Source organism: Panthera uncia, chromosome D4 (assembly GCF_023721935.1).
Source record: "Panthera uncia isolate 11264 chromosome D4, Puncia_PCG_1.0, whole genome shotgun sequence".
In the NCBI taxonomy this organism is placed as follows: domain Eukaryota; kingdom Metazoa; phylum Chordata; class Mammalia; order Carnivora; family Felidae; genus Panthera; species Panthera uncia.
In genome coordinates this window covers 86,664,073-86,675,948 of record NC_064807.1, presented here as the reverse complement: position 1 = coordinate 86,675,948, position 11,876 = coordinate 86,664,073, and the positions used below count along the sequence as shown (strand labels likewise).

Sequence of the window (11,876 nt, the reverse complement as noted above, 5' to 3'; positions counted from 1 at the left end):
GAGTCCGGGCCGTGTGCGTCGTTGTGGTTGGTGGTCTGAGGGAGTTCTTCGGGGGGGGCCGCCGGGCCGCTGGGGGGGCGTGGGAGGGTATGAATGAGAACATACTTTGATTTACTTTCAAGATAAAGACGCTATCCCTTCACCAAGATTCATCCCAAGTACCCTGACAATTCCCCCAAACAAAGCCCCCAAGCCCTCCCCAAGTCTACAGCCTTACGTATCCTGAGTTCCGCGGCCAGGGCCAGGTCTACCAGACGGTGATTTCAGACACTAACACGTCTCCTGAACGAGTCACTTCGTCGTCATTGCTACATACATTTATTGGGACTTTGTGGTGCAGTGAAAGCTATTTATTTTCTTCTTGGGGTTTTGGCGACCAGGTTGAATTTCTGGGGCCCTTCAAAGCAAATCCCTAACACGGCGTTTTCAAGGGAGGATGCGCACAAGGCGTAAGAGCAGCTTTGAAAGCCGAGCAGTCACCGAGACACTGCAATGTGCAGTCAGTGCCCCGTGTGGAAGCTGGCCCACGGGACTGTGAACCGAGTACCCACTCTGCGGGTCTGGAGAGGAGCCAGGGACACAGGAGTGGTTTGCCTAAGGACAACGGGTAGACGACAACAATCCCAAGAGGAAAGAATGTGGCAGAAACTATTCATTTTGGATTCCCTGAAAGAAGTTGCCACACAGGGGCAATCCTGGCTAGGACGTGGCCAGGACGGGACCGTTTTCCTTTCTTTAATCATCCTTCGGTCCCACCAGGAGAACAGGGGTCTGCCGACCAGCACTCCACGTTTCCAGGGAATGGCGACATAGCTCCCGTCCACCTGCGTACTGGACAGACTGGCCGGGAAGAAATGGGCCTCCCCAGAAAGGAACAGGAGCTCTGGTCTGACTCATTTGCCGATTTCGAGGGAGGGGGCTTCAGTTCTCAGTCAGGAGAACGGACTTTCCCAAACAGGAGTCCCGGGGCCCCAGTGCTTTCGGCGGTCCCGAGGTCCCTCCCCGGGGGGCTTACCCGAATCCTCCTGCGCTGGCGGCCGCAGTACCCTCTCCGAACACTTTGCCTCCCGTCGAGCCCAGAGGGCTTGTAAAGGCTGGGGCTGAACCGAATGCTGGCACCCCTCCAAACCCAGGGGATCCCCCAAAAGTAGGAGGGCTGCCAAACACTGGAGCAGCACCGAAGCCACCTGAGCAAAACAGAGGCAAACAAACAGAAACAGGGAAAAAGAAAGGAGACAGGAAGAGAAGACAATGAGCGGTGAGAAATCAAATCGAAGGAGGAAGGAAAAAGGGGGAAATGCGTTAGAAGTTCAAATACCAAAAACTGTAAGTGGGGGCAACAGCCTTCCGAAATACCGAGCCACCCCCTCCATCGCTCGCAGAGGGGGCGGGTCAGCCAGGGGAGCTCCTGGAACTCTCAGAGCCCAGCAGACCTCGTGTTCGCCTGGGAGACCCTCGGCCCTTCCCACGGGCAAGCCGGACCCGTCAGCGCCAAGTCTCGTGGAGGCAGATCGTCACCAGGAACCAACCTGGCACGTTTCTGACCCCTTCCCAGCCTCACGGCTCTGTTCTGAGACTCCTCACTGAAGAGGCATTCTTGAAAACTCCAATCCCTGCCCGGCTGTCAAAGATGACAGATGCGATTACTGTCACGACACAGGCTAGGCTGCCAGCATCGTGAAAACCCATGTTATGAAGCCATAGGCTCAGTCTGCTCTCGGGAAGAATCTACAAACTGGGTTACAGGAGACATGGAGAGGCGCACGGCACTGGGGCTCGGCCAGGGGCTTTTTATTTATTTAAAGCCTTATGGCTCTCACGTCTCTCCCCACAGAAAAATTCCTTAAAAACCGCTTTCTCTCTGTAGTCGGGAGCTACCCCTCAATAAAAAAAGCACACCGAACTTCCCCTGGCGGGGGGGGGGGGGGGCCGCGGGAAAAATGTGGTAAGACCATCAACCGGCCCCGAGAAGAGCCCCCAGGGCCTGGCTCCTCCTGCCACTCACGTGGACACGGTCCCGGGGGCGGCACGCACGCAGGCCATCATCGCACAGAAATCGGGCTGCGAGGCGGCCTCCTCGGACCGGTGGGGACGCCCACCGGGTGAGAATACACCCTTCCCCTGAGGGGGTTCCCCAACCCCAAGATACCGCTTACCTCATGTTAGGCTATGAGCAGAGACCCCCAGGGAGTGTCTGTTGAACAGAATGGAATAAACTGGTACAAGCACTGTGTTCTAGCGAGGAGTCTCTTAAAACGAGCACTGGCCTAAGGAGCGACACGCTAAGGGGAAGGAGAACAGCGTCGGCGCAGGTAAAGGGGCCCCGGGGACACTGCCGGCACGCATTTTGGGGATGCGAGTCCTGCTGTCAGAGGGACGGCTCGGGCCTTCTTATACAAGCATAACCACACCACAAGCTTCTGCTACCTGAATCGGGAAAGATCAAATTCTGGGCAGGAAGAGCTATTAGCAGAATTCTTTTGTTGTTTGTTATTTGGTGACACAATCCTGCGTTTATTTACCATTGCCAGTGAGGATACTTTTTGCTCAGGCTCCCGTTTGGGTTAACATTCTAGATTTTAAAACCTCGAGTGAAATTCCAAGCCACGATAATGGAGACTGTTGGGTTACAAACACGAGAGACTGGAAAAAAAAAAAAGTGCTAAAAAACCCCTGCCGTTGAATTATTTAAGACCGATCACAGATCTTGTTACACTTTCTTCCTAGACACACGGGGCTGTATCTAGTGCCCTGTACGCAGTATTATTCAGACTTCTGGGTGGAAGGCGAGTGAAAAATGAGAAGTCACAATGATACAGAAAGTAAACCGGATGGGGGTTGGGGGGAAGGAGGAGATTAAACACACACACCCACACACACCCCATCCACCCCCCCCATCACATATACCACACACACACACACACACACACACACAGCCCTGAAACAACAAACCTGGGTCACAGTAAAGGAAACAAATTTGCTAATAATCAGTGATAATCAAATACCTGACTTACTGAGGGCCCTCCACGTGCCAGCTACGGTCCCAGGTGCTGCCCAATACTTTGCCTCAATCCTCTCAATAAACCTGGGGTGCCTACCTCGCAGGTGAAGGAAACAGGCTCAGAGAATACTGAGGCACAAATGACAAACAGCTATTTGCCTATGTTCAGCCAGCCTGGCGGTGGTAGCACTGGGACCTGAGCAAGGGTCGAGTGACTCAAGAGAGCGCCCGCCATTGAACCGCCTGTGTCCCTCTGCCTCCCTCCACGGCGACCGCGGCAACAGGGGGTGGGGGGAGCCCGGTGGTCTGGGCACAGCATCCTGCCCACCTTGGTCCCCCCTACAAATCCTCTCCAGCACTATTATTTCCTAAGGGAACTGTACTGAGGGAGGATGGACGCTTCTGGAATCTTTCAAAGACCCACTGAAACGGTCCATATCTAAAGTCTGTCTTAAAGCAAAACACCAATCATGACGTCTTAGGCATCTGCTTTTGCCTGGGCAGGAAGGCTGACTCCTTTACTTAAAGCAGCCTTCCTTGTGCTCAGGACCCCAGGGCACCTCCTTCTACAGCAGGAGCCCCCTGAAAACTGCCCCAAGTCCTGCAGTGACAGCCAAAGTGCGAGAAGCACAAGGGACACGGTCTTCCTCCACCCTCGCTGTCACCTCTGGCTACCAACCAGTTCATTCACGCCCCCTGTATTTAAAAGGTAGCTTTCTCTGCTGGGAATCCTCAGTCTGAGGGTTTTATGGGGCAAACAATCGAACGGGAAAAAGATCCTGAAAGGCAGGAGAATATACTTTCTCTACGACTTAAAAAAATAAAAGCCTGAGATTCTCCAAGTCAACCCTGGTCCCAGGATAACGAACAACATAGAAGAAAAACATGTGACTTGAAGAAAACATTATCTGGTTCCTTAAAAAAAATAAATTAAGCGGGGCGCCTGGGTGGCTCAGTCGGTTGAGCGTCCGACTTCGGCTCAGGTCATGATCGCGCGTGGACGAGTTCAAGCCCCGCGTTGGGCTCTGTGCTGATGGCTCGGAGCCTGGAGCCTGTGTCTCCCTCTCTCTGCCCCTCTCCCGCTCATGTTCTGTCTCTCTCTGTCTCAAAAATAAATAAACATTAAAAAAAAAAAAAAATTAAGGATCACTGACTAATGAACTAAAATTTCTTTTTTCTTTTGTTTTTTAAGCAAGCTCCACACCCAGTGTGGAGCCCAGTGCGGGGCTTGAACTCACGATCCTGACATCAAGACCGGAGCTGAGATCGAGTCAGCTACTTCACCAACCAAGCCACCCAGGCGCCCCAGTGAACTACAGTTTCTTAGTCAAATGTTTGACTTTGTTAACTAGGACCCAGAGCTTTGTAGCCGTCTCACTTTTATATCGTTCACTGTGAGGAAGGCTGGGGGCAAAACGGAGCTGCGATCGTGTCCAGGGCGTTTTAAATTCTAGGAAGAGTATCAAAAATCTGGCAACCGAAGACTAACCCATCCAAGTCACAGATCCGAGTAAAGGAGCACAGTGTATGAAAACCATAGCAATTTAGGTTCTAAAAGGTGGGACTCCAGGCACTAATGTGGGACAGTCCTAAGTTAGAGCCACCCATGCATCCGGTCCTCCCTCGGCAGGGCCCTTCCTCAGAACGCACATAATTTCAAAGGCTCCCGTACACATGAGGGAGAAGCATCCTGGCTGTTCACCCTTGGGGTCTGCTTTAAAGAGCTCCTTTCTCCACAAACATCTTCCCCCACTCTGCCTCTGATCTTTTGTGGGGGCGGGGGGGGGGGAATCTTTTCACATGATTTGCCATGGAATAGAGGCAGGAACGCAGACCCTCTGTAGATTTGAGATAGAGGACAGAGAGGCAGCTGACAGAAATGAAGTATGTGTTTTCTTTTTTTATCTAAACATATGCTGCCCTTTAAACTTTTAAATTATGAACGCAGTATATGATTATAGAAAGTCGCCCAGTCCCCCGTGGAGATTTTAGAAACAATGCTGGGGTAGGTAGCAGTGCTGGTGATGCTCTTAATTCTTGATTCCGCCGGGGTGTTTCACCTGTGAGGAGTAACTGCTCTGTATACTTGCGGTAAATGGGTATTGTACACGTCATGTAGATAGATTACTGTACGTCATGCTCAAAAGCAAAAAAACAAACAAACAGTGATCTGGGAAAGAAGACAAATGAAACAGACATAAAAAATAGCCAGATCGGGGTGTATGGGCGGCTCAGCCGGTTAAGCGTCTGCCTTCAGCTCAGGTCATGAGTTCGTGGGTTCGAGCTCCGCGTCAGGCTCTGTGCAGATAGCTCAGAGCCTGAAGCCTGCTTTGGATTCTGTGTCTCCCCCTCTGTCTCTGCCCCTCCCCAGCTCATGCTGTCTCTCTTGGTCTCTCGAAAATAAATAAATCTTTAAAAAAATGTTTAAAAATGCCCCCAAACTAGGCCGATCATCTGTCTTGCCCAGGACTGCTAATGGGACACAAGCAGTCTGTGACTCGGTGCTTTCTGGTTAATATTTTAGTTATCGCTCTCTTATATGTTCCCTCACTTTGGTTGTTCTGCGCTCGCTAGATATTTACAATGCTTTCTGCCCTAAGAAGACATGGAGAACTCTCTTAAGGGTTCCACTACATGCATTCTGTGCTTTCAACAGGTCTCGGGAGACCTAGAACAGTGTTAGGAGCACAGTAGATGGTCTGTAAATGTAAAGATGAATTGGGGAGAATCCACACTCCAGTCCTGCTCCCTTGAGAGCCACCCTAGAGAGATCTCCTTCCGGGTGTCTATGTGTATGTAAACATACGTTTAAAAAGAACCACAGCTAACAACTATCAGAGTACCTGTTTTATTTGGAGTCGAGAACCCGAAGCCTTGGGACGCCACACTTCCTCCTCCAGAGCTGAAAGTGCCGGCAGGTTTCTGCTCTCCAAACGACGAGCTGGCAAATCCACCAAATGTCTTGGCCCCGCTGTTTCCGAATAGATTAGAGGTATCTGAAGAAAGGAAGAACATGTTGAGAGCGATCAGAGGGAGAGAAGGGTCCTTATCTACTTAGAGCAGAAAAGACACCGCAGCGAGGCGTTTGAGGGGAGGCGAGCGAGGAGTCTGGGATTCAAGGGAGCTGAGCCGTGGCAGACACCCTCTCTGATCTGCACGTGTCTCGATGACCAGCGGTTAGCCTCTGGGAGCCCAGGTTCCGGATTCCAAAGGCACACGGTACGGGGAGCTGCAGCGGCCCCGGAGGACGAGGCTTCTGCCGAAGCGCACCTGTGCTCCCCCAGGTAATCAGGTCCACCCACCGGCTTCCTGCAAAACTGTCTTCTTCTGAAGGACAGGGCTCGCTTTCATTCCCCTCCTCACACAAAAACCTCGCATTTTGTCAAGCGAGAGAAAACAGAGTCGGGCCGATCCAAACCAAGCGTAATGGCTTCCGGCTGTCTGCTTTTACAGTCGGGTCGGGCGTGTTTGCGGTTGCCGATCTGCTCACGGAATGGCAGGCGAGACGAGACAAACCACGGTGTTCCCAGCTCCGACCTGACGGGAGCCGGGGATGTCCCGAGGAACTGAAGACTTCCAGCCTGACTGCCTTTTCCTAAGCGGTTCAACGAAGCCCTTGACCTCTCAGATGCTTATCTAGTGGGTCACTCCCTGTACACACTGAATCCGTGCCAGGAACCAGAGGAACAGAGGAAACGAACTCCTAAAAACTACGACAGGTGAGGGGTGTTTGCGTCTGTTACGAGAAACGCACATTTGACCATTAATAGGGACGGAGCCAAAATCCTGCATGCAGAAACACTTGGGTAACCCAAACGGCACGCTGTTTTCTATCAGGAATTTTTCCTTAACCTTTTTATGGGAGAGGGGAGAGACAATTCGCACTTCCCCACTGTGCGTGGATGGGTGTTTTATTAAAAGAAGTTTGCACCCACAAGACGGCAGGGAGAAGCTGTCCTGAACTCGGGTGGAGGCCCAAAGGCAGAGGAGTAGGCAGGGTGCTGCACCGGTGCCCCGGGTGGGGAACGGAGAGCTCACACCATATCACCAAGTGAGAAGTACAAACGTCCGCACGAGACTGGGCTTCCCCGGAGCCGTTCACGTGCTCACGGGGAAGGCGACGGCGAGAAGAGGGGAGTAACTCGCTCTCGAAAGTCAACTTGTTCGAAGAGGTGACCCACCACTACCCTGTCAGTCTCAGGATCCCCCTGCGACCGCTAATATCTGCAGCTGCAATGCTCCTGATCGACAATCCAGGAAGTGGAGAGCCTTATCTTGGGGACACGACCACCTCAGATTTCTAGGCAGCAGTACATAGAGCCCCGGGCCACCACGCGGTCCCTGCTCTGGAAAACTCCTGCTGGCCGTTGGAGAGCTCGGCTAGGAGTGTGCCGGGCACGGACGGCGGGAGTGGTTAACAAGCTCTTTCTCATCGCCCTTGTACGCGGTGCCACGAGACTATCTGTCCCCCTTTTCTAGAGGGATTCACAGGGGGAGGCTACAAGATGCCCTCTTCAACGCTCCGAGTTAGCTTAGAGGCCACGTTTTATTTCCAGTGGCAGTACACTCGACACTGGAGACGAACGACGGGCTTCTCGGCCACTCCTTTTACTTGGCATCTCACGAACAGAGAGGACTGCAACCTTCCGACTTTGGCAGTCCTGACGAGGTAAAAATTCCAAACGGCAAATCAATTCAAGTACAAGATCCGGGGCTAACTCTCCTCTTGGAGAAATCGGCACTACGGAGCTGAAATGATTTTCCCGGGATGGTGCTGGGAGACTTAAATTCCTGAAGCCCGAGAACACCGAGAAGTTTCCGGTGTCTGCATCCCGTCACCTCCCGGAGATTCCTCTGCCTGCAAGACGCTCTCGGGCGTCACAGCGGAATACACAGGAGTTCTGCAGCCAGCCCTGGCTCAGAATGCCTAGCAGCTGTGGGCAAGGACTTCAGCTTCCCGGGTCCCCGTTTCCTTGGAGATACAGTGGGGACAGTGAGGGGGTCCACACGGCTGCTGTGAAGATTGGAAGAGCTGATGGGCGCAGAGCGCCTAGTCGGGCTGATGGTGGGTCCTCAGAAAATAGAACTTCCCCTCCATTTAATTCTTCCTCCTGCTACAGCCCACTCATGTTCAATATAACATGTTCGATATACTAAGACGCAGAGCAGATCAGTGGCAGAAAATGGAATCCTTTTCATTTTGTCAAGGTCGTGAGAGTTAAAACACTCAAGTTGTAACAGTTTCCCTCTGCGGTCTCTAAGGGAGCTCCGCCCGGTGATGAAACATTCCAGGATCTAGGCTGCTTGAAGCCAGGTGGCATCCAGTGAGGTCTGCTTCTCTCCTTCTATCTGTGCTCGACAGCTTCTCTCTCTGTCCTCTCCTAGTGCCTCCGAAATAAGGCAGCCTCCGGCTCTTGACATGCGGTAAGTGAGAGGGGAGCTTGGTTGTTGGGACAGTATGTTGTCGTTTAAAGAGACGCCTCTTCACTTGTGGAAAGAGCAGCCCGTGGGGAAGCCTGTCTTCGCAGAGCTGTCTGGGGACTCTTGGGAGGTGGCAAGTACAGGGACGACTGGCATCTGCTCTGGGCTTCCTCCTGCTGGCATGGCACGGATCCTCTTGGGTCTTTCATTTAGTGAAAACACTTGCATGATCCAACGTCAGGGTTCAACTGAAGTTATGCCTGATATAATTTATCAGAGAAGGAGGTTCTCAAGTAGCTCTTGTCCAGGATACTTTTCCAAGACATTTTCTTCCTTCTTTTCTTCTTTCCTTCCTTCCTTCCTTCCTTCCTCCCTCCCTCCCTCCCTCCCTCTTTCCTTTCCTCTCCTCCTCCCCTCCCCTCTCCTTCCTTCCTTAATGTTTATTTTTAGAGAGAGAGATAAGAGTACAAGCGGGGGAGAGGCAGAGAGAGGGAGACACAGAATCTGAAGCAGGCTCCAGTCTCTGGACTGTCAGTGCAAAGCCCGGTGTGGGGCTTGAACCCATGAACCATGAGATCATGACCTGAGCCGAAGCTGGATGCTTAGCTGACTAAGCCACGCAGGCGCCCCGCTTTCCAAGACATTTTCTTAAAGAACATTTGTAAAGGGAGGCTTGTGGGCCCAAAAGATTCTCATCAAATGGCTTCTTTATCCTCACACAGATATGTCTTTCAGGCCTCCGAATAGAAAGAATGTGCCGAGAGAGGTTCTAACCGGTGTCCTTCGGACAAGACTCGAGGAGGCGGTAGGTCCTTATTTAGGTAGGTAACGATTCACAGTGGTGCTGAATTTTTAGCGACCCCAGGAGTAAACAGTGTATCTCTGGTAGAGTCTCCGGGGAAGACAGAGAGCAGAAACCCTTGCAAGGTGGGAGCTTCTGGATAAAGAACAGGCCAACTCCAAGCAAGTGTTCCCGGCTTGTCTTTCCCAGTCACGGCAGACGTCTGATTACTTCTCGGAAGTAAAGAGGGCAGCTTCAGGAGCAGGCGGCCTGGGGCCTAAATGTCACAAGGGAAACTGCTGGTCGCTCAATCTGTGTTCAGATATCTATCTGCAGGGGAGCAAGTTCGACGCTACAGGGAACGAGCCCGAGGGCTGTCAGACAGGATGCACCCAGGAGGAACCGTGTCCGGCTGCAAGGCCAGGGGGATCCAGGAGGCAACACGGCGGATCAGGGTTCTGGAAACAGTCGGATGAAAGCCCGGCTGCTCCACCTAACGGCTGCCACCTCTGTCAAGTCCACACCCCTTCTGGGAACCTATTTCTTGACTGGCGAAACGGGGACAGGCACATCTAAAGTACTGTTGTGAGAAGTGGCTGGTCCAACCACTCTGAGCCGCCGGCACACGGAACGCGGTCCCTAAAAGTCCGTTTCCTTCTGCTCGACGTCACATGAAGGGAAGGAACACAGGGACGGTGGGATTCGAGAGAGAGATCACGGTGGACCCCTGTGGCCTCCAGGCCAAGCCGCACAGAGGCACAGGCTTACAGTCACCCCAAAAGGAAGGGCAGGCTCGGCGGGTGGAGAGGAGGGAGGTGAGCCCTGGTGTTGACGCGGGGAGAGTTGGGGGGTGTGTGCGTATGAATGACAGCCAGCAGGGCAACTGGCCGAGGCAGAGGGAACACGTTGGGGGGACAGAAGAGTGTATGGGGCAGCTCACTGAGGGCCCGGACTTTCAAGTCGAGGAGCTGGCAAGTCAGTGGGAAGCTGCCAGGGGTTCTGTGTAGGGTCAGTGGCAAAAGAAAAGCAGAGTTTAAAACACTCAGCTTGGTGTGGACGTCCAGATGCCAGGGGAGGAGGCTGGAAGCAGGGAGGGGAATCTGGACACTAGTGTGATAACCCAGATGACAACAGGGACACGGCTGCAAGGACAGAGAGAAGCAGCAGAAGAGGGACTGTATGAGAGGCAGGAAGGGAACCCGGAGAGTCCGTCTATACGGCCCGGGAAAGACGCTGCACTCGGAAGCACCAAATGGTGCACAGTCACCCAAGAGAAAGACGTTGTCCCCAGTGGTTTGCAGAAAGCATCCTTAGTTCTGTGGTGAGGGCAATGCCCGTCCCCAGATGACTTTTAGCTCCTCCTTCTCCACTGTTCTCCTTCTCCTTCTGGGCTACAGAGGCCGCGGTCCCTTTCACTATCGAATCGTACATGCAGTCTTAAAAACAGGATCATGTTAAGCCTTTCCCGTCCCCTTTCAAATTCACTGAAACGGCTCCGCCACATGAAAGTAAACTGCCAGTTTACAAAAACCAATGCTTAGGAACAGGAAGACGAGCAGGTGTGTCTGAGATCAAGAATCTGGTATCATCTTCTGAAGTTTCTGGTTTAATTTTAAACCCGAATTAGAGAATCGGGAACGACGGTGTGCCAGCGAACATCAGACTGGGGTAGAGGAGGCAGCACTGACTTGCGGTGTGGTCCAGTTTCCATGATGTGAAAATACTCGCACGAAGGCTGTGTCTGGGCTACCCAGCACGAGGTCACTGCATGCAGAACTGGGGAGTATGCGAGGAGCTGGCTCTCATGAGCTCTCATGAGGACAGCTAAGAGCCACGGCATAAGAAATGCATCAGCCAGGAGGAAAGGGGTTTTTACAAGGATATGGCACACCTAAGTCTCAACAAAACGGGTTAGTGGCACAGTATCGCAGACGGTAACCTACCTGTGGGCGAAACCCACATTTGTAAGTAGCACGTTAATCAAGTGCCTCTTCTGTGCCAGATGCTGTTTTGTATGCTCGATGTGATCTGGCAGAGTTCTAGATCTGCCGCTTTCTGGCTTTGTGACTTAAAAAAAAAAAAAAAAAAAAAAAAATCACCTAACCGTCTGGGGCTTGTTTTCTCATTGGAAGATGGAGACAGTGCTGTACAAGGATCCTGTTTTCAAAGTACATGCTATGGAGCCCTGCAGTTGAGGGCTGGGGAGAAGACGGGGAAACCACCCAGGCGTGCTTCTGGTTCTTGACCCCTGCTTCCAAGCAGACCTGTTTCCATCTGTTTCACGCATCGGGATTCTGCTTAGAAGTTCACCCGCAGACACAAACAGTTTTTGAAAACTGCTAGACTCGATTTTTAAAAATGCTTCATTCTAGGATTTGAAATTCGTCCTGGCAGACTGAGAGCTACAGAACAAAGATTTCTGATTATATAATTTCACAAGTCAAGAGGTCTGTGTCTCTTGACTGTAATCTTTCCTTATATATTACCAGATGGACAGTGACATCAAAACAGCTAATCAGCGAATCTGGAGACTCAGGATAGAGAATTTTACTTTTAACTGCATGAGCCTTAACGCGAAGGAAATATCTGTCCTGTGTGTGGAACATCAGCTTCTGATTCATGAAGATCTTGGACAGCACAGCGGTCGAGAGATGCTTCGCGTGTAGCGTGCTA

The 11,876-nt window shown here is 52.1% G+C and overlaps 1 protein-coding gene across 9 annotated transcripts in view; it reads right to left on the bottom strand.

Annotated features, from left to right (window-relative positions):
* Positions 1 to 11,876, bottom strand: part of NUP214 (nucleoporin 214) — a 94,721-nt gene that overhangs the window by 2,974 nt on the left and 79,871 nt on the right. For 6 of the 9 annotated variants that reach the window (XM_049630369.1, XM_049630385.1, XM_049630376.1 and 3 more), the window contains one exon: positions 5,845 to 5,997. In XM_049630369.1, the coding sequence (XP_049486326.1) occupies positions 5,845 to 5,997 (153 nt within the window). Of the gene's footprint in view, positions 1 to 1,015; positions 1,188 to 5,844; positions 5,998 to 11,876 lie in introns of all 9 variants that reach the window. The other 3 variants (XM_049630405.1, XM_049630398.1, XM_049630424.1) reach the window with 1 other exon arrangement.